This window comes from Mauremys mutica, chromosome 4, assembly GCF_020497125.1.
Source record: "Mauremys mutica isolate MM-2020 ecotype Southern chromosome 4, ASM2049712v1, whole genome shotgun sequence".
In the NCBI taxonomy this organism is placed as follows: Eukaryota; Metazoa; Chordata; order Testudines; family Geoemydidae; genus Mauremys; species Mauremys mutica.
Genome location: NC_059075.1, coordinates 6,928,654 through 6,950,546, shown reverse-complemented (window position 1 = coordinate 6,950,546; position 21,893 = coordinate 6,928,654). Strand labels below are relative to the sequence as shown.

Genomic DNA, 21,893 nt, shown 5'->3' with positions numbered 1-21,893 from the left:
CGTCTGAATCTGTTCGGCGCTTGGAATAGCGCTGGAAAGTACATAGTGCCCTTCAGGACAGACCTCAAAGCTGCTACAGACTTAGCACCTGTATTTGAAACATCACCTTAGAAAAGAGGTTTACATGCTAGAAAGGGTTTCATATAGAGTTTCTGGCTGCAGCATAAAAATGTGGGGAGAGCAGACAGGCAACAGATAGAAAAAGCCTCCATTGTCAGTAAGGTGGGTGGACGTTTCTCCGGGTTCCTGTAATTATAGGGTGGGTAGGCTGAGGATTAAATCTGTATTTCTTGTAACTTGTCTCTATTAAGTAAAGTCTGTAGTGTAAATGGTCCCAAAGTGTTGCGTTGGGGGATCTGTTCTTCCTGATCGCTTTGGCAGTAGATGGCATTCAATTTCCTGGTGTTTAAGTTTAACTCCTTTCTCCTAGTTTCATTTAAAAATAAATTTACTCCTTGTGCTTTTTTAAAACAGGGTCCCAGAGCATCTCGTGAAGAGCATAACTTGGCAGACCCTCCAAGCTGTCAACTTTTGCCATAAACACAATGTAAGTCCCATAAACACTGGCGCCGTATCTCAGAGTGTTGGCTTTGAAGCAGGTTCAGATTCTGTTACAGTCTCCCAGGTCTGCTGTTCTCTGTGCTGGAGAGTCATCAAGATTGTTGTCATCTTTCTCTAGAAAACACCCACCTTTAGCGTTGCTACAAGCTCCTGAATATTTTGTTCATGATTTAGATTCCTGAGGTTCGTTGTCAGAGTGATTTTATACTAACAACTTCAGGTGAGCTTCCTGCCTAAACAATCGCTTGTAGCAGCGTGTCCTTCTGTGAGAACTGTCACCAATCGCAGCCAAGTGCCGAGAACAGACCCGATAGCTAGTAGTTCAAGGCCTGATTCAGCACCTACTGGATTCAGTGAAAGTCTTTCTAGGGCCTCCCTAGTGAAAAGTTACAAAAGTGACATGTGCTAAGGGACCAGCTAACCTCTGCTTTCGGGAGGTGGATCGTAGTGTTAGGCTGAATAAAAATTGTACGGGAAACCTAAGCCATGCTTTAACCAGGCTGCGTATGAGGAGGTAAAGTGGGAGAGTTGCTTATCAGAGGTGCTTCTTATTGTGAGCGTAGCTGGTAGCGTCTTCTTTTTTCTTGATCTGCCGAGGGCTGGTTTAAAAGGTGGGAGAGAGACCTCTTTGGAGCAAGCATTTTGTTTCCACTAGTAGAGCCACGTAAGATCAAGCCACAGGAACCTGGCAGCCTGCCCAGCTGGCTTGCAGAATTTGTTGTGTAGTCTCTTTCTCTCTCTTGCTTTCATCCCTCCACCATTAAACTGATGGGTTGTATTTGGTGCTAGTCGGCACAGTAAACCCTGCACATGTAAAGAGCTCTGTGAATGCCCATCACGCCGCTCCATTATTTCACACCGGGCCACTTGAGTCGATTGGGGGTTGTCGGAGCGATGCAGGACTATGCTGCTGAAATTGGGGACATGCGTAGTGTCTTATCCCAAGTGTGAAGTAACAGACCAGGTTATTGTAGGACCCGGCAGGATGCTGCTTTAACAGTTAAGGAGTCTCTTCGTCTTCTGTTAATGATACGTGTCAAGTTAAAGCCTATGAAGCGCTCAGCAATGGGAATGTGGCAGAATTAACCTGTTCCAGATTTAGATACTTGCTCCTAATTGACTTGTTTGTGTTTCCAGTGCATACATCGGGATGTGAAGCCAGAAAACATCCTAATAACTAAGCATGCGGTCATTAAACTTTGTGACTTTGGATTTGCTCGCATACTAAGTAAGTGCAGGTAACTTCTTCCATGTAGTGTGTGTGTTTAAAACACAAAGTGTTTGACCTGCTATTTACATTCTGTTAAGGACTCTGTCTGAGGGCAGTCCTGCCTGGAACGCCCTCCGGTGGCAGGCTGTGGCACAACAAGTGCACTTGCCTCCGTTCCCCTCGAGACAACCCATGCAAAGGAATATTCTCTCATGCAGGTTTCAGAGTGGCAGCCGTGTTAGTCTGTATCCGCAAAAAGAACAGGAGGACTTGTGGCACCTTAGAGACTAACACATTTATTTCAGCATGAGCTTTCATGGGCTACAGCCCACTTCCTTGGATGCATGCAGTGGAAAATGGAAAAAAACGTCAAAAACAGACGCCAATGAGAGATTGCTGAACTGGAATTAATTTGCAAACTGGACACCATTAAATTAGGTTTGAATAAAGACTGGGAGTGGATGGGTGATTGCACAAATTAAAACTATTTCCCCATGTTTATCCCCGCCCCCCAGTTCCTCACACCTTCATGTCAATTGCTAGAAATGGACCATTTTCATTACCACTAGAAAAAGTTTTTCTCTCCTGCTGATAATAGCTCACCTTAACTGATCACTCTCCTTAGAGTATGTATGGTAACCCCCATTGTTTCATGTTCTCTGTGTGTGTGTGTGTGTGTGTGTATATATATATATATATATATATATATATAATCTTCCTACTGTATTTTCCACTGCATGCATCTGATGAAGTGGGCTGTAGCCCACGAAAGCTTATGCTCAAATAAATTTGTTAGTCTCTAAGGTGCCACAAGTACTTCTGTTCTTTTTTCTCTCATGCAGAAAATTCAAGCCGTTTCATTCATATAAAGTTCCAAGATCCACAGATCCCTCATAGTAAAAGCAATTCCTCTCAAACCTCCCCCAGCAAAACAAGGCTACACTCACCCAGGCCTCTCTGCCCTGGCTCCCGGTATCCACTCTCCAGCACCAGCCCTCTTGTTTTCGGCTCAGCTTTTCCTAGTCAGGCTGGTTCTTCCCTTTCTTCCCACAGGCCTTTGCACGAGCTGTCCTGTAACACGGCAGGGGATCCCCAGCTCTGGCCAGGCCCCACCACCAACTTCTGGCTCTTCCCAATGGCTCTCGGGAGCAGCAGTGAAGAGCTGGTACAGTTTCTCCCTGGGTCTCCTGTCCTCCTCAGGCAGCACTCACCTGCCCCTCCTGACTTCCTTCCGGGACCTCTTGCCTGGAGCCAGTGTCCTCTTTGGGGCCCAGTTGGGGTCAGCTGTTGAGTCGCAAGGGAACTAGCCTTTTCCTCCCGACGAGCCAGTGCTGCCTTGTGACAGGCACGTTTTGTCTTCGGGATACCCACACACACATGAAAACCCTCTTGCGGTGTTTGTTTCCACAGAGAACCTCCACTTAAGGCAGAGTCTTGTTATCGCAGGAGGGGCCTGGTTTGCAAAAGGGTCTCGCCCTGGGAACGGTGGCTTTGATTGTCCCACAATAATAATAATTTAAAAAATCTTGTGACCCTTTGGTTTGCCCGTTTCTCCAGACAAGCGACCTGGGGTTTGAGAGCTGAGAACTGGCAGCGCCCTCTCGGAGGAGTGGTGCGTAGCCTGATTTCAGGACACTATTGTTTTGATTGCACCAGCTCATGAGCATTGCAAAGTTGGGTTCTGAATAAGTGCAGTAACCCATGTTGGTTTCTACCTCGCTGTGCTGCAAGGATGACTTTCAGTACTGTAGCAATGTCTGAGAGAGATGGTAAGCAACATGCTTGTTACCCTTCCTTTAATAATTCTGATTCCAGATTTCTATTTATTTCTATCCTTCCTGACCACAATCTAGCTGGACCTAGTGATTATTACACAGACTATGTGGCTACCAGATGGTACCGTTCTCCTGAGTTACTTGTAGGAGATACTCAATATGGCCCTCCTGTGGATGTCTGGGCAATAGGCTGCGTCTTTGCAGAGTTGTTGTCAGGCGTCCCCTTGTGGCCTGGAAAATCAGATGTGGACCAGCTGTACCTAATCAGGAGAACCTTGGGTAAGTTGTCCCCATGAACTGAGGTTTCAGCCATGTTCCTCTCTAATCATCCTGTTTAACCAATAATGGAAACAGTGCAAGTATCGGACATACCTCATTATTATGCAAATCAGAATCTGACCAACACTTGTATATTAGGAAAGCCTACGATTATCAGTCCAGAGCCCAGATCAGACTCCTTCTCCCGTTGTGCTGCTTTATTTCACCTTAATGCAATGGTTACTGGTTTGTTTTGAGTCACAGCAGGAAATGTTATATCGGAGTACAGCACAATAATCACTGTGCAAACACACTTAGACGTCCCAAGCTTTGGCAGTAAATTGCACTTTAGAGTCCCAACCGAACAGCAGCAATGCGTATGCAATAAAGAGAATGTAAATAACTTTTCAGCTGTCTAGCTCTGCCTTGATCACGATGGGCCTGATCCCCACAACTCCCACTGGAGTGAATGGGAGCACGGGTGACCCTCAGAAGAAGAAGAATGTTACTGGGGTCCCTTGTATTCCTGTTGACTTCAGTGGCAGTGAGGTTTACCCAGCATTCCTTGGGAACGGGCCCTGTCCCCATGCGTGTGTTTGCAAGAACATACACTCAAGGCAGCAGGTGTTGCCCAGGGGCTCCTGCAGTCTCTCTCCAGGATTTAAGTTGGTCACCCAATTGCTAAGTTGTTCTAGGACACTTCCATTGGCTGGGGATACGGAGGTGATGGTGGTTTTTAATGAGTTAAGTGACTAGTGGAAAAACCGGAAGAAAGCCAATTCTGACTCAAAAAGAACAGGAGGACTTGTGGCACCTTAGAGACTAACACATTTATTTGAGCATAAGCTTTCGTGGGCTACAGCCCACTTCATTGGATGCATAGACTGGAACATATAGTAAGAAGATATATACACATACAGAGAACATGAAAAGGTGGAAGTTTCCCTACCAACTCTAAGAGGCTAGTTAAGTAAGATGAGCTGTTATCAGCAGGAGAGAAAAAACGTTTGTAGTGATAATCAAGATGGCCAATTTCAGACAGTTTGACAAGAAGGTGTGAGGATACTTAACATGGGGAAATAGATTCAATGTGTGTAATGGCTCAGCCTCAGTCTCTATTCAAGCCTAAATCGATGGTATCTAGTTTGCATATTAATTCAAGTTCAGCAGTTTCTCATTGGAGTCTGTTTTTGAAGCTTTTCTGTTGCAAAATTGCCACCTTTAAGTCTGTTACTGAGTGACCAGAGAGGTTGCAGTGTTCTCCTACTGGTTTTTGAACGTTATGATTCCTGATGTCTGATTTGTGTCCATTTATTCTTGTGCGTAGAGACTGTCCAGTTTGGCCAATGTACATGGCAGAGGGGCATTGCTGGCACATGATGGCATATATCACATGTGCAGGTGAACGAGCCCCTGATGGCGTGGCTGATGTGATTAGGTCCTATGATGGTGTCACTTGAACAGATATTGTGATAAAGTTCCTCCTCTACCTTGGTGGGTCCTGCGCTTATTGGCGGATTTTGCTAGCCTCAGAGATCTTCCTGTGTTGGATCAGGAGTTGGGAGGTTTGGGGGGGAACCCGGGCCCACCCTCTGTCCTAGGTTCCAGCCCAGGGCCCTGTGGATTGCAGCTGTCTAGAGTGCCTCCTGTAACAGCTACACAACAGCTACAACTCCCTGGGCTACTTCCCCATGGCCTCCTCCAAATACCTTCTTTGTCCTCACCACAGGACCTTTCTCCTGATGTCTGCTAACTCTTGTACTCCTCAGTCCTCCAGCAGCACACCTTCTCACTCCCAGCTCCTTACGCACACTTCACGAACTGGAGTGAGAGCCTTTTTATACCAGGTGTCCTGATTAGCCTTAATTAATTTTAGGTGTCCTGATTAGCCTTAATTAATTCTAGAAAGTTCCTGAGTGTTCTGGAATAGTCCCTGTTATCTTACCCAAGGAAAAGGGACCTGCTTAACCTGGAGCTAATGTATCTACCTTCGACCACTCTCTTGTAGCCACTCTCTTGTAGCCACAATATGTGGACAGAGTTGGCATTGGGCTTTGTTGCAAGGATAGGATCCTGGGTCAGTGTTTTTGTTGTGTGATGTGTGGTTGCTGGTGCGTATTTGCTTCAGGTTGGGGGCTGTCTGTAAGTGAGGACTGGTCTGTCACCCAAGATCTGTGAGAGGAGAGAGAATTTTTCAGGATAGATTGTAGATCTCTGATGCGCTAGAGAGGTTTTAGTTGGGAGCTGAAGGTGATGGCTAGTGGCATTCTGTTATTTTCTTTGTTGGGCCTGTCCGATAGTAGGTGGCTTCTGGGTACTCATCTGGCTCTGTCAATCTGGTTTTTCACTTCAGATGGTGGGTATTGTAGTTTTAAGAATACTTGATAGAGATCTTGTAGGCGTTTGTCTATGTCTGAGGGATTGGTGCAAATGCGGTTGTATCTTAGAGCTTGGCTGTAGACAATGGATCGTGTGATGTGTCCTGGATGGAAGCTGGAGGCATGTAGGTAAGTATTGCGGTCAGTAGGTTTCTGGTATAGGGTGGTATTTATGTGATCATAGCTTATTACACAGTAGTGTCAAGGAAATGGACCGCTTGTGTGGACTGGTCCAGGCTGATGGTGGGATGGAAATTGTTGAAATCATGGTGGAATTCCTCAAGGGCTTCTTTTCCGTGGGTTCAGATGATGATGATGTCGTCAATGTCGTGCAAGTAGAGTAGGGGCGTTGGGGGACGAGAGCTAAGGAAGCATTGTTCTAAGTCAGCCATAAAAATGTTGGCATACTGTGGGGCCATGCGGGTACCCGTAGCAGTGCCGCTGACTTGAAGGCATATATTGTCACCAAATGTGAAATAGTTGTGGGTGAGGACAAAGTCACAAAGTCCAGCCTCCAGGTTTGCCGTGACGTTATCGGGGATACTGTTCCTGATGGCTCGTAGTCCATCTTTGTGTGGAATGTTGGTGTAGAGGGCTTCAACATCCTGTGTGGAGCCTGCTGCAGGATCTGCCCCTTAGAGTGCGACGTTCAGTTAGCTACGTGGTCTGGTTTTGGGGACAGGAACAGTACTGAGCGATTTATGTAAATGACTAGTGCTGCAGCCTGCAGGGAGCGCTTCACTAGCCATCCACAGAACCGTATTTTCGGGCGAAACTTGGGCCTGACTTGGAACGAGTAGAGCTGAGAATTTCGCCATCTGTTCCCAAACAGGAATAAAAAGGTGAAATGAGGCAGATTATTTGTTGTGAATTATTTGCTTAAGGCCTTATCTCCCTCTCTCCTCTCTAGTCTCTTGGACTTCCAAGGACCCCTCACACTGCCATTCCCCCAAGTTTAGAACAGGCTTCATGCCACTGTGTCTTGTCTCGTCCAGCGCCCCTGGGAAGACTCCCTTTGTTCTAGTCCATGTAGATTTGTAAGCGTGCCCTTCACCATGGTATCTGAGCACCGTGGACCTGACTGAGAGTCCACGGGGAGGATTTCCTTTGATGGTGGGGCAGGGCAGGGCAGGGGTGAAACCCCTTGACTGCCCTGCTAAAATGCTGGCTAAGCCCTGCTTTCAGGCAGAGAGGCCAGGGGCAGGGGTGCAAAGCAGCAGCAGGGAGCCCGGCTGCGGGCCCTAACGAGGGCTGGCTCACTGCAATAGACTGAGCTAAGCAGCGACAGCTGGGCTGAAGGCTGGGAGGGCTATAAAAGCCTTGAACCAAACTCAGTCAGGAGGCTAGCCTGGGAGGGGAGGGGAGGGGAGGCTACGGCTCTGTCTCCTCACCACAGGAAGGACACCTCAAGGGCCAGGAGACCCTGGAAAGCGGATAACTGGTGGGGGACTGCACAGTAAAGTAAACCACAAGGGTGAAACACCAGAAAAAGGCGTGAGAACTCTTATTTTATCAGCACAGGGCGAGAAGGCTGAAACCTGTGCAGACCCTGTGACAAGTGGGTGTTGCTGCAGTTTGATGTGAGCCATAGTTATTTTGGTGTCTGTTCCCTGGACCCCCCCTGCTCTCCCCTTGAGCTGCGTCTGCGGTAGCCATAACCTTTGCCATCCTTCCGATTCTTTATTTTTATCCAGGGACAGCCTTTTTTATAGAAGCCTTTTCAAATTTATATTTAAAAAAAAAACGTATTCCTTCTGCACTACAAATTTTCTGGAAAATGTGAATCTCTCCCTTGTTTTCATCATCCCGTCCAGACTGCATGAAGATCTGAAACAGCTACAGTATTTCCCAGCAGCCATGGCAAGCTCTGTGCCTCTGTGTAAGGACTAATTGGACTTGGCTAATTACAGTTAGGGAGAAGTCTCAGTAAAACGTATTTTTAGAGGGGTCAGAATATCCAGCGGAAGACACTGCAAGCAGTGGATGATTGAGAGTCTCCCAGCTGTCGATTGCTTAGCAACAAAGGCATCGTTAGTCTGGTTTGGATTTAGAATTGGGGATTTTACTAGATCAGAGTGTGTCATGGGGGGAATCTAAAACTTTTAGGTGGGAATTAACCAGCTCTTACTGCTTTTGTTTCACATTGGTGTGTAATCGATGGAGTAGATTCTCAGCTCCGGGGGAAAACAAATCTGCTTTTTCATATGTGATTCTTAGATAGCTCAAGATTCATATTTTCTTCATGAGTAACTTAGAAAATCATGTAAAAGTCCATTCATTCCTTTTATAGATAAAATATGTGTTCTGCAATATAGGTGAAACCAATCATGGTCGTGGTTTGATTGCTACAGTCTCTGGAACGCTCCCCCTTAAGCTTTAGGGAAGTTACAATGTATTGTAAGAATGGGCTTTCGGCTCGGAAAGATTTTCCTTTTGATCTAGGCTATGGAAAGAAGACAGGGTAAGGAATGATTTGCAGTGAGAGCTACTTGATCAAAGCTATGTTCTCACGGTGGTTTCACTACTACGTTAACCCTGGGTTAGTGATTTGATTTGAACGTCATCAATCCCAGCTGCTCTTTCATAAGCCCAAGGGCTGCAGACAGGGCTTATGAAACCCGCTTGGGGAGAGCGTGGCCTTAACATATGCCTGTTACTGCATTTCAGCCCATTCTTGCCCAATGACTGTCTGCTCAGGGCTATCCAAGAGGAAGGTTATAAATATACAATCAAATCTGAATAAGAGAGTGGCCATCTTCCCTAGCCTGTCCCCCTTCCAATGTTCACAAAGGAAGGGCCCATTGTCAGGAACAGCATGAGCAAAGCCCCTGTCTTTGAAAGTGTTGAAACACAGCATTCATCTGAGCACTGGGCTGGCAGAACCTTTCTAGCCCCCGTGGTGAACAAAGCCAGGCCTACGCCAACGCTGCAGTAAAGCCCAAAACAAACAGTAGCTCTTGCCAGTCATTCATTACAGCAGTGGGCTGTTCCATCTGCTTAGATTTGAGCAGGGGAGCTACTTGTTGATTTGTTTTCTTAATAAATGTATATGCAGCACCTCTGGTGTCCCCTTGTGTTACAGTGCCCCGTACACCGTAATCACATCGGGATAGCATGGCTTGGCTTTCGAGTCCTGCAGCCTGATCTCACAGCTGTTCATGCAGCACCCTCTAGCTCTCACACTTGGACACGCAGCTGTGTTTCTATTCAACCAACCAAAGAATTGTCCTTTAGAATACTACCAGGCCAGTGATACCAGTAATGATGCTGAACTGGAACAGTGTTATTTCTGTGAAAAGTGGACATGCCTTTGCTCTTACACGGTATGCTCCTTGCTGCTGTAGTGAGGTGTCTTTTAGGCTGCGGTGGGACTCACAATTTGCCAGCATGATGTAAATTGCCAAACAGTGAAGGAAAACTAACTGGGCGTTAATATTGAGAAATAAATATTAGAAATATAACCATTGCATGATTGTCGCTAGGCACAAAGCATGGAAATTCAGACCCTGGTGGTAGCAGTGGAGATTGAAGTTGGATCTCCTGCTCCAAAAGTACAGGCTCCTATTACTTCTGCTACAAGAGAATCACCATTAGCTATTAGTAGTATAGGGCCAAGGACACACAGTTGAACAGTTCTAATTCCATCTAGTAGAGTAGCATGAACTAGCCAATTTATTGCAACACAGTGATCGTTTTAAAAGTGATCAGGACTTTTAATAAGTAAAGTCAAGATGATTAGTTTTTGTAAGTGAATATTGTATTAGTTCTCTTGATGCCAGGATATCTATTTAAAAATCTTCTCTAGTGTAGTTTCAGCCTTGCTACAGGATAAGCTTGTAAGACGTGGGCTAGTAAAACATCTAATTCACTTGACTTGGCTTTTTATTTTTGATTAAAGGGGATCTTATTCCCAGGCATCAGCAAGTATTCAGCACTAATCAGTTCTTCAGTGGGGTGCAAATTCCAGATCCAGAGAACAAGGTAAGTGCCCTACAAACTTACTTGAGTCCAACGCTAATCAGCAATTTGTATGCTATGCAAATGAGGTGGTTGTGTTCTGGACAGAGAAGTGTTCTTGCTTTGACTCTCCTGGGGCGTATAGTTAGGCTGTTGCTCACAGAGCTGCGTGTAGGGCTACAATTAAGTGATAACTGATTGAGATTCAAGGCATTTCCTAGGGATTAATGACCTGATGGAAGGAATCGCTGGCCTGCGGCACAGCTAAAAGCCATTCATCCTGGCCAGTCGGTATTCTGCATGAAAAGCGCTACACCGAGGCAGTCATTGCTGTTGGACACAGCAAACGCCAAACGCAGACACATCGTAGGCCCCGATCCTGCAAAAACTGAGGCACTTGCTTCACTTTAAGCATGTGAGCAGTGCCATTCAACTCCTGAGCATGACTCTTTGTAGGAGAGGTCGGCGTGGGCTTAATTTTTAAGCCCGACCGGACCACGTGGGCCCAAGAGGGCCAAGTCATTGTCTGACCCAGCTCTGGCTCTTCCCCCAAACTTGAGTCAGTGTTGCTGCCACGTCCTGCCCATGGGGTTGGCGGCACCCCTAGCTGTGTGCCCCGCTCCTGCCAGCTGCTGCGCTGTGTGCGCATTGCCAAGCAAGAGGTGCCCCGACTCCTTGGCACGCTCACCTTGCCGGGTGCGCAGTATGGTGAGGTGGCGGAGGCTGGCGGGAGCAGGCTATGCAGCCGCTACTCTGCCGACTCCACGGGCAGGAGGAGGGAAGCTGACCTGGCCCAAGCCTGAGAGCATCAGGTTGTTTTCTGACACAACCCGAACCCAACCTGGTGCTTGCAGTCGGGTCCCGTCAGGGTTGGGTTGGGTTGGGTTGCAGAACTCTACTTTGTAGGGTCAGGCCAACAGAAACCAGAGATGGAAAAGCCCCTGTTACCAGCTCTGCTTGCCCCTCTCTCTGCTTGTTTGGGATCATTCCCTGTGGTGTGTACTTGAAAGTCTGTCCAGTCCAGTGTTAAATGACCCAAAGAAGCCTCTTGCCATATCCACTGGGAGACTTTACCTCAGTCATGGCTTGTTTGGTTGATCAGTTTAAACTTTCCTCTGATCATTTTTATCCTCTCACCCCTAATCTGACTCACTCAGACCTCTGAACAATTCCTCTTCTTGGTGTTTACTTGCATCTGATACTTGCAGATGGTTCTTATTCCACCTTAGTTATTGTTGTATGATCAATACGTGTAGAATTACTTTAATATTTCCTCATGGCTTAAACCTCACAGTCCTTTGTTATTTTGTTGTTCCTTGTCTTTAATCCTCTATAAAATTCCTTTCGGTTTATCTAACACTTGATATACTGGACTCAAATCACCATGAGCCATGACTGCAGAAAAATGTGGGTGCCGGGAGCAAACAGAACACTAAGCAAATCATTATTCAATCACTGTGTGTTCATTCAGTAACTGTGTGCTCAAGTAGCTTTAAAATGCTGTTGATTGTGAAATAGGCTGAGTTGGAAGTGAAAAGAGATGATGAATGCGTCACGTGTAGGGCCCTACCGAATTCATGGCCATAAAAAATGCATTACAGGCCATGAAATCTGGTCTCCCTTCAGAGCTGGGTGGCCGGAGAGGGGTGGCTGCTGACTAAGGGCCCAGCTCCGCAGGCAGCAATGCGAAAGTAAGGGTGACAATACCGTACTGTGCCCTCCGTACTTCTGCTGGCCGCGGCTCTGCCTTCAGAGCTGGGCTCCCGGGGCCAACCGCTGCCACTCTCCAGCTGCCCAGCTCTGAAGGCAGCGCCATCACCAGCAGCAGTGTAGAAGTAAGGTTAGCAGTGATGACCCCCCAACTCCTTTGTGGGTCAGGACCCCTACAGTTACAACACTGTGAAATTTCAGATTTAAATAGCTGAAATCATGACATTTAATGATTTTTAAAATCCTATGACCATGAAATTGACTGAAATGGACCATGGATTTGGTAGGGTCCTAATCATGTGGTGTGGACAGCATGTTCGTGATAACACCCTGATAACTGAAACAGTTACTAATATAAATATACTTTTTTTTCCCCCAGGAGCCACTAGAATTGAAATTCCCTAACACTTCATATACTGCGCTAGGACTAATGAAGGTAAGCGAAGCACTGTCTGTGGCGAAGTACAGAGTTCACACTTAAACTCTATGTAGGTTATCCAAGAGAAGGATAATTCACTATTAGTCACCTGCGTGTGTGACATGGCTTGGGGAATTCTGTGTTGACTCTTAACTCTGGAAAACCCAGACTCCAAGGATCCATTTAAAAAAACCCAGAGCCCACAGATGTTCATTAAAACCAGCTGCTTTTAACATCTGTAATGTTTTAATGCCACTGTACACAAAAAGACTACCTGTGTCATCCTTAACTGTATGACGTTTTCCTAGGGCTGCCTTCATATGGACCCTGCTGAGAGGCTCACATGTGAACAGTTACTGCAACATCCATACTTTGACAGCATGAGAGAAGCAGACTTGGGAAGGGAGCATGAAAAAGCCGCTCGGAAACCAACCCGGACAACTCGAAAGCACGTGCCAGGGGTAAGACTTACTTCAATGTCCCATAGCCTCGTGTAGGAGCCTGTTTCCCTTTTGTAGCTTCCCGCAGGGAGTTGGAGTTCTTACACCTGCAGTTTTCAGGGAGATGAGGATCCCCAGATCAGACCAGCAGTGGGCTGCAGAAATGGGTGGCTGACTTGTAACCCAAGACGACAATTAACTGCCTTGCTAACAAGCCGGCCCAATGCAATCTGAACTTTAGGCCAAATCTTCATTGAGACACTGGGGGTGACCAGGAGACAAGTGTAATTAGCCAGAGCCAGTTAGAAATGAAGATGCCTGACAGAACGCTGTCATGATTAGTTATTCGATTTGGACTAGCTCATGCTCTCTTGCTTCTGTAGGCTACACTCTTTGCACAACTCAGGGACTCCTTGCATCCCTCCTCCACAAGCTCCCTGTGTGCCACCCTCCCACCCCCCTCTATTTCAGGGACTCCCTGAAACTATTCCCACCCCTGGAACAGAGGCTCTGTGCCCTCCCAACCATCATACTCATTTCTTTTCTTTCTGCCTGGGAGATAAGTCATTCACGGTGTCAGCATTTTAAACTGTACTGGGAGGACAGGCAGAGCTGAGATGGGGATGGTGGTAATGCTGGTAGGTGTAAGAGCTGCCATCAGCTGGGCTTGTCACTCTATAGACAATTGCAGAGATGATTGAAACTGCTGGCTCTACCAACCAGGTGCCGGGCTCTGCGTCCACCCACCCCCCTTCCCTTTCCTCCTTCCAGTTTCTGATTTTTACCAAAATCACTAGTGTTCTGCCCCTTGGTGCCTAGACCATTCGCTGACATTTTGGAATTCAAAAGGTCTTGCAATAGACACACACAAAGAGAAATGCTGTCACGCCAAATGTCGGGATCTTTGCTTTACTTGGCCAATAAAACTGCACACCCTGAATAAGCTCTGATGTACCAAATGCAGCCACCTCTCTGCTTGGCAAGACAGGGTGCCATGAACACATCACCCAGGGGTTCTGATCTCTACACTGGCTTCCTATTGAAACACAGTCCAGCCCAAAGTCTCTAAAATTGATGCTCTCAGTCCTCCAAGGGATTTGCACTAGCCACCTGTGAGTTCATCTTTCCTTCTGACCTTCCACAACAGCTGCATTCCACTGGAACACTGAAACAGCCAGACTGGGTCACGCCAATGGTCCACCTGGCCCAGTCGCCTGTCTTCCGACAGTGGCCAATGCCAGATGATCCAGAAGGAATGAACAGAACAGTGCAATCATCGAATAATTCTGTCATCCACTTCCAGCTTCTGGCAGTCAGAGGCTAGGGACACTCAGAGCATAGGGTTGCATCCCTGACCATTTTGGCTAATAGCCATTGATAGACCGATCCTTCATTTATGTATCTAATTCTCTTTTGAACTCCATTATAGTTTTGGCCTTCACAACATCCCCTGGCAACTAGTGTCACAGGTTGACTGTGAATTGTGTGACGAAGTACCTGCTTTTGTTTGTTTTTAACTTGCTGCCTATTCATTTCATTAGGTGACACCTGATTCTTGTGTTATGTGAAGGAGTAAATAAACTTCCTTATTTACTTTCACTACACCAGTCATGATTTTGTAGACGTCTGTCATATCCCCCCTTAGTCACCTCTTTTCCAAATTGAAAAGTCCCAGTCTTCCTAATCTCTCCTCATATCACAGCTGTTCCACACCTTTAAACATTTTTGTTGCCCTTCTCAGTATCTCTTCCATTTGTACTGTATTTTTTTGAGATGGGGCAACCAGATCTGCATGCGCTATTCAAGGTGTGGATGTACCATGGATTTATAGCACGGCATTATGATATTTTCTGTTTTGTTACCTATTCCTTTCCTTATGGTGCCTAACATTCTAGTCGCTTTTTTGACTGCGGCTGCCCAGTGAGCAGATGTTTTCAGAGAACGATTCACAGTGACTTTAAGATCTTTCTTGAGTGGTTACGGCTAACTTAGATCCCATCATTTTGTATGTATAGTTGGGATTATTTTTTCTAATGTGCATTATTTTGCATTTATCAACAATTTGTTGCCCAGTCACCCAGTTTTGTGAGATCCCGGTGTAACTATTCAGTCTTCTTTGGAATTAACTATCTTGATTATTTTTGTATAGTCTGGAAATTTTTCTTCCTCACTGTTTACCACTTTTTCAGATCACTTGTGAATATGTTGAACAGCACTGGTCTCAGTACAGATCCCTGGGGGATACCCCTATTTACCTCTTTCCATTCTGAGAACTGACCATTTATTCCAACCCTTTATTTCCTGTCTTTTAACCAGTTACTGATCCATAAGAGGATTCTCCCTCTTATCCCATGACTTGCTTACTTTGCTTAAGTCTAGAGCATTTGGTGAGGGACCTTCTTAAAGTCCAAACACGCTATATCCACTGGATCACTCTTGTGGACATGTTTGTTGACTCCCTCAAAGAATTCTAGTAGATTGGTGAAGCATGATTTCCCTTTACAAAACCGTGTTGACTCTTCCCCCAACAAATCATGTTCATCTATGTGTCTGATTGTTCTGTTCTTTACTACAGTTTCAACCCATTTGTCTGGTACTAAAGTCAGGCTTACTGGCCTGTAATTGGCAGGATCACCTCTGGAGCATTTTTTTAAAAACTGGTGTCATATTAGCTATCCTCCAGTCCTCTGGTACAGAATCTGATTTAAGTGCTAGGTTATATATCACTCTTAGTAGTTCTTCAATTTCATATTGGAGTCCTTCAGAATTCTTGGGTGAATACCATCTAATCCTGGTGACTTATTACTAGGGCTGTCAATTAATTGCAGTTAACTCACGTGATTAACTAAAAATTTTGTTATCGCAATTCATTGCAGTTTTAATTGCACTGTTAAACAGTAGAATACCCATTGAAATTTATTACATATTTTGGATTTTTTTCTACATTTTCATATATAGTGTATTCTGTGTTGTAATTGAAATCAAAGTGTATATTTTTTATTACAGATATTTGCACAGTAAAAATGCTATATAGTATTTTTCAGTTCACCTCATACAAGTACTGTAGTGCAGTCTTTGTTGTGAAAGTGCAACTTACAAATGTAGATTTTTCTGTTTCATAACTGCTCTCAGTAACAAAACAACAAACTTTAGAGCCTACAAGTCCACTCAGTCCTACTTCTTGTTCAGTCAATCACTAAGAAAAACAAGTGGGTTTTTTTTTTTTACATTTATAGGAGATAATGTTGCCCTCTCCTTATTTACAATGTTACCAGAAAGTGAGAACAGGCATTTGCATGGCACTTCTGTAGCCAGCATTACAAGGTATTTACATGCCAGCTATGCTAAACATTTGTATGCCCTTCATGCTTTGACCACCATTCCAGAGGACATGCTTCCATGCTGATGATGGTCGTTTAAAAAAATAATGCATTAATTAAATTTGTGACTGAACTCCATGGGGGGAGAATAGCATGTCTCCTCCTCTGTTTTACCCGCATTCTGCCATGTACTTAATGTTATAGCAGTCTTGGATGGTGACCCAGCACACATTCGTTTTTAAGAACACTGTCACTGCAGATTTGACAAAATGCAAAGAAGGTACCAATGTGAGATTTCTAAAGATGGCTACAGCACTCAACCCAAGGTTTAAGAATCTGAAGTGCCTTCCAAAATCCAAGAGGGACAAGGTGTGGAGAATGCCTTCAGAAGTCTTAAAAGAGCAGCACTCCGATGCGGAAACTACAGAACCCAAATCACCAAAAAAGGAAAATCAACCTTCTGCTGGTGGCATCTGACTCAGATAATGAAAATGAACATGCCTTGGTTCGTACTGCTTTGGATTGTTATCGAGCAGAACCTGTAATCAGCATGGACGCATGTCCCCTGGAATGGGGTTGAAGCATAAAGGGACATATGAATCTTCAGCACATCTGGCACAAAAAGATCTTTAGATGTCAGTGTCGCAGTGCACGACTCATCCCTGCAGCGCCTCCTTCTGGTCGTCTCAGGAATTAGCCCTTCCAGCCTCTGAAGCGCCCTCTGCAGGCCGGTGTCCTGGTGCCACTGGCCCCCGTGTCCCTCCCAGGACCCTGTGCCATTTGTCTTTGGGGTGCTGTCCCCTGGCAATATCCCCACAGTCTCAGGGTCTCCCCACCCAGGGGAAAACTCCAACCCTCTATCCCCACCTTGCCTCAGTCATGGGCTACTGCCAATCACCATCTAGCCCCCACGCCCTGGGGCAGACTGCGGTATCAGCCACTCATAGGCAAGGGGGGGTTTGGACCTGCTGCCTCTGCCTACCTGTTTTGGGCTGCCCTCTGCAACCCCAGTCCCTTTTGGCCTTGCACTAGGCCAGCAGCCTGGGGGGTTTCCAGGCTAGACCTCCCCAGCACCTTCTGCCTTCCCCCAGCCCTGCTCCACCTTAGGTACCCAGGTACATTCCCCAGCAGCCAGGCCCTTCTCCCTCTAAAGGGGGGGTAGGGAGTGAGAGAGAGTCTCTGTGCCAGCACCTGGTTCACTGGCCTTTTATAGGGCCAGCTGTGGCCTGATTAGGGCATGTCCCACCTGCAGCTGCTTCCCCAATCAGCTTAGTAGCTGCTTTCTCCCAGCCACAGACCTCCCCAGGGCTGCTTTTAACCCCTGTTCCTCAGGAGTGGGGCAGCCACCCCCACTGCAGCCGGCTACAACAGTGCCATGAGAATGCCTGTTCTCACTTTCAGGTGACATTGTAAACAAGAAGCGGGCAGCATTATCTCCTGCAAATGTAAACAAACTTGTTTGAGCAATTGGCTGAACAAGAAGTAGGACTGAGTGGACTTGAAGGCTCTAAAATTTTACATTCTTTTATTTTTGAATGCTGTTTTTTTGTACATTATTCTACATTTGTAAATTCAACGTTCATGATAAAGAGAGAGCACTACAGTACTTCTATTAGATGACTTGAAAAATACGATTTTTTGTTTTTTTTACCGTGCAAATACTTGAAATCAAAAATAAAGTGAGCACTGTACACTTTGTATTCCATGTTGTAATAGAAATCAATATATTTGAAAACATAGAAAACTTACAAAAACATTTACATAAATGGTATTCTATTATTGTTTAACAGTGCGATTAATCACAATTAATTTTTTTAATCACTTGACAGCCAGGAGCGGCACCAGAGTTTCTGGTGCCCTAGGCAGAATTCGGGGGGCGGCATTTTGTGCGTTCCCCATGGGGTGCGCGGGAGCTTCCGGTTCCACTCCCATCGCGCCGCCGAAGAAAGACCCTCCACTGAAATGCCGCAGGCGACAGCGGCAGTCATTGAGCTGCTCAATTGCCTGCCGCTGTTTTCCGCGGCACGTCAGCAGAAGGTTCTCCTTCGGCGGCGTGACGGGAGTGGAACCGGAAGCTCCCGTGCGCCCCATGGGGAGCACACAAAATGCCGCCCCCCGAATCCTGGCGCCCTAGGCGACTGCCTAGGGTCGCCTAATGGAAGCACCGGCCCTGTTGACAGCCCTACTAATTACTGTTTAATTTATCTGTTTGTTCCAAAACCTCTTCTACTGACACTTCAATCTGGGATAGTTCCTCAGATTTGTCACCTCAAAAAGAATGGCTCAGATGTGGGAATCTCCCTCAGATCTGCTGAAGTTAAGACCAATGGAAACAATTCATGGATCAAATCAACTCCCTTGCCTTTTGCCATGTGACTGACTGATAACACGAGTCTTTTACCTGCCTGTCAAATAAATTATTTGCCCAAGATAAATGGGCTGAGTAAAATTTTGAAGAGCTGTTCCAAGGGAAGTTGTATAATCACATGAACAAATGCATATCTTCTCTGGGTCGCTAAGTGTGCAAAGTGCATAGCTGTTTTATGTAGTGCAAATGTTTTCGAATGGCTTACAGTATCATTTAGAAAATGAAATGCATAAAATTACTTCAAATTCCTATGAAAGTATAAACTGTGATTTCTGCTTTAGTTACAGTACCTGCCTCAGTTAACCAGCAGTAACATTTTACCAGCTTTGGATAACAAGAAGTACTATGGCAACGCAAGAAAATTAAACTACCATTTCCCCAACATCTAACAAGATGGCAAGTCACTACTAAGAGAGCTATTTATTGTTCAAAGTGCAAGCCTTCAACAATTTCTAAAAGGAAGACTTAAGGTGAAAAACTAAATTAATATAAATTTTACAATAGACACATAAGTGATCTCTGAAGTTAGTTTGTGATGGGTCACCAATGGAAGGAAACCTCTGCATAGAGAGCTCAGAGCTGCATGCTAATCAGTATTCTATGTATAAAGGAGAACACAACTGTTTTGTTTTTGTTTTGTGACTTTAATAAACCATGTTGAGTGCCTGTATTCAAGACTTTGCAGTAAAGTCATAAAGCATGCCAAATAAATTTGTTTCAGAAAGTCCCATTGTGTCAAAGAATTAAAAATAATGAAAAAATATACTATATATTACACAGCACTAGATAGTTGAAACACCTATGCATATGCATAATTTTATTCACATGAGCAGGCCCAACAGTGGGACTTTCTTCTGAGTAAAGTTTTTTTTTTTGTTTTTTTTTTTAATAAGTTACTTGTGTGAGTTTGTAAGAATAGGGCTGGAGACTGTTCAGCTAATTGCAGCATTCACTCAATTGGCTGAACACGGTAAAATATATTTTTAAAGTGCAAATAAGGTGTTAGGAACATTAGACAAGTGTAATGTAAATGGAATGGAATGCCCAACAGACTACAGCATTGTCACTGATGGTGGGGACAATAAAATAGATACATACTCTTTTAGTAAAACCTTGCTGTTGCTTTAGAATATGTTTTTAGGTTTCCACTGCCTTTCTCTTTCTGGCATTACCAAGAGATTTCACTTGTTGTTTGGTCAATACCAGAAACTGCTCACCTGTGGTTTATTATACTAGAAAGGAATGAGCAGGAAGGCCTCCTAAATATCTATACTAGGATAAATCTCATTTCTTTGTATAATCTCAGGATGTAATACTTTATTGGTTTTGAATAAAATTAATGTAGCTCATCTTTCTATTTGTGTATCAGTTTGATTATGGCGTATGTCATTAATATCTGTAGTACAACCTCAGAAGTATTTTTAACAGCTGTTTGAAGTCCAGAGAAAGTATTAGCATTCAAAAGAATATCAGAGGTATAATGCAGTTCAAAAGCTTGACATTGTTTTAGTGGGGCAGATAGCCAGACACATAGTCTTGTGAGGACAGATTAATATATTTGTTTTATACTTTAATGTTCATATAAGTGGACTAGTACATTTTATATCATTTAATCTCAAGCACTGTCTCCTATGTATTTGCTTGGTTATGTCCTTTTTGAAGGGAAAAAATTAAATTTCAGTGTTTTTATGTAGGAATAAGTCATCCAGCCTTGCATTTTTGTGATAGAACAGAGCAGTTATGCTGTATAGTTAAGTAGCACGTAGGCTGAGTGTCAGATCATGGACCTGCTCTTGTGAGCTGTGGACTGAACTAGAGTTCCATATTCCAAGCACAATTCCTGCCATGACCATCCTCTAAACAGTAGGAATATAGGTATTGCCACAGGATCTGCCTTGAGGTCTATCTAATCCAGAATCTTGTGTCAGATGCTTCAGAGGAAGATGTGAGCACTCCATGGAAGACAGATGTGAGATAATATACCCACCACCTCATCCTGCTCTCTAATAGTCAGAGATTGCCCTAAGCCTAATAAGTACAATTCTGCCTGTTTGTGGTATCTGGACCCCAAGGGAACTCACAGAGCCTGAGTCTGCTCTCATTTGTACTGATGAAGTATGAGTAATTCCGTGAAAGTCAATAGTTACATCTATGTATGTAAGATCAGAAACTACATCCACTGCTGAAACCAACTAGCTGATGCTAGATGGGTCCTAAGGCTCCCTCACCAGCGCTCTTGTAAGTAGGTGGAATTGCTGGTACGCGTCACCTCACAGTAGATTAGTGGGACACTTCCACTTGCATCTTCCTGTAAGTGTGTTAGGCTGTTGCTTTCCATAACACAGTCTCTCTAATTTTCCCTAATCACTATACATCACTTAATGAAACCCCAAGGCCAGTTCCAGTAGAAAAGCCCACTCACCGGTAAGGAAAAGGCTAAAGTGCAGAGACTAAAACGATCTCCTGCCAGCGGTGGATAGTGAGAGAGCAGCAACTGTAGGGGGGATACGTGATAACCTGTTTAAAAAAATTACACTGCTTATATTTTTTCCTCAAAGATTCCCCTTCCCACTCAGCGCTCCTCTGTGGCCATATTTCTACCCGAAGAGCCTTCCAGTTGAGTAGCAGAGTTCACTAATAGAGACCCCAGTGTTGGAATTATTATTATTTATGCCAGACCACTAATTTAACCATTCAGTCCTTTATTAAATCCAAAGGCCAAATGGTATTTATACAATTGCTCTAAACATGCCTGAAGCCTATATAGTAAGCAATGTACTATATCCAGACAGTAACACAATACTTAGCATTTGATCGGGATACTTACAAATGGGCTAAACCCCAGGGTGCTTAGACAAAGCTTGGTCAGCCAATGAACCTTTTCAGAGTTTACGTCTTATGCTCTTTAACAAACAAGTGATGTCAGGGCCAAGTACTGAGTAGCTATAAACCAGTTTGAGACAATTCATCCTTAATTCCAGCCCTAACGCAGATCAAACTGTATTTCTCCCCAAGGCCTTTCCTCCCTCTCTCTGCCCCTCCTCCTTGCTGACCAACAGTATTTCTTTTGCATCTGGGTTCACACAGGCCCTAAATTTTTAGATGACACTCGTGTGCGGTGGGAAGGGCCATGCTGGCTCATTTTAAGACAGACTCTCTGTCTCATTTAAAACCATCCCGTCATCCCTGTTGGTCAGAGGCCTTTTTAGAAATCTTTCCTTATATTTTAGTTATTCTTTGAACCAGACATCCTCCCTACTTCATTCCTTCTAGCCTTATAATTCATTATTTCCAAGGCCTTCCTTCTACTTACTAGTCAGGGCTGTTCTTTAAGCTAACTTTAATTCTTTCATTTCATATTTATCCTACAAAAAATACCAGCCCAGCTTTACTGTTCCCAAATTGCTGAGCATATACCCTCTAAGATACAGGTCAGTGAGTCTTTCAGAATGGACAAAAAGAACAGGAGTACTTGTGGCACCTTAGAGACTAACAAAT

At 44.8% G+C, this 21,893-nt stretch overlaps 1 protein-coding gene across 1 annotated transcript in view; it reads left to right on the top strand.

The window, feature by feature from the left end:
* The window catches only part of CDKL1 (cyclin dependent kinase like 1), a 36,748-nt gene extending 17,013 nt beyond the window's left edge, over positions 1-19,735 (top strand). Inside the window, exons 3-9 of the mRNA XM_045013700.1 lie at positions 475-547; positions 1,699-1,789; positions 3,625-3,825; positions 10,081-10,163; positions 12,229-12,285; positions 12,576-12,728; positions 18,677-19,735. Of these exons, the coding sequence (XP_044869635.1) occupies positions 475-547; positions 1,699-1,789; positions 3,625-3,825; positions 10,081-10,163; positions 12,229-12,285; positions 12,576-12,728; positions 18,677-18,784 (766 nt within the window). The 3' untranslated portion in view covers positions 18,785-19,735. The remainder of the gene's footprint in view (positions 1-474; positions 548-1,698; positions 1,790-3,624; positions 3,826-10,080; positions 10,164-12,228; positions 12,286-12,575; positions 12,729-18,676) is intronic.
* The last annotated feature ends 2,158 nt before the right edge of the window (positions 19,736-21,893 follow it).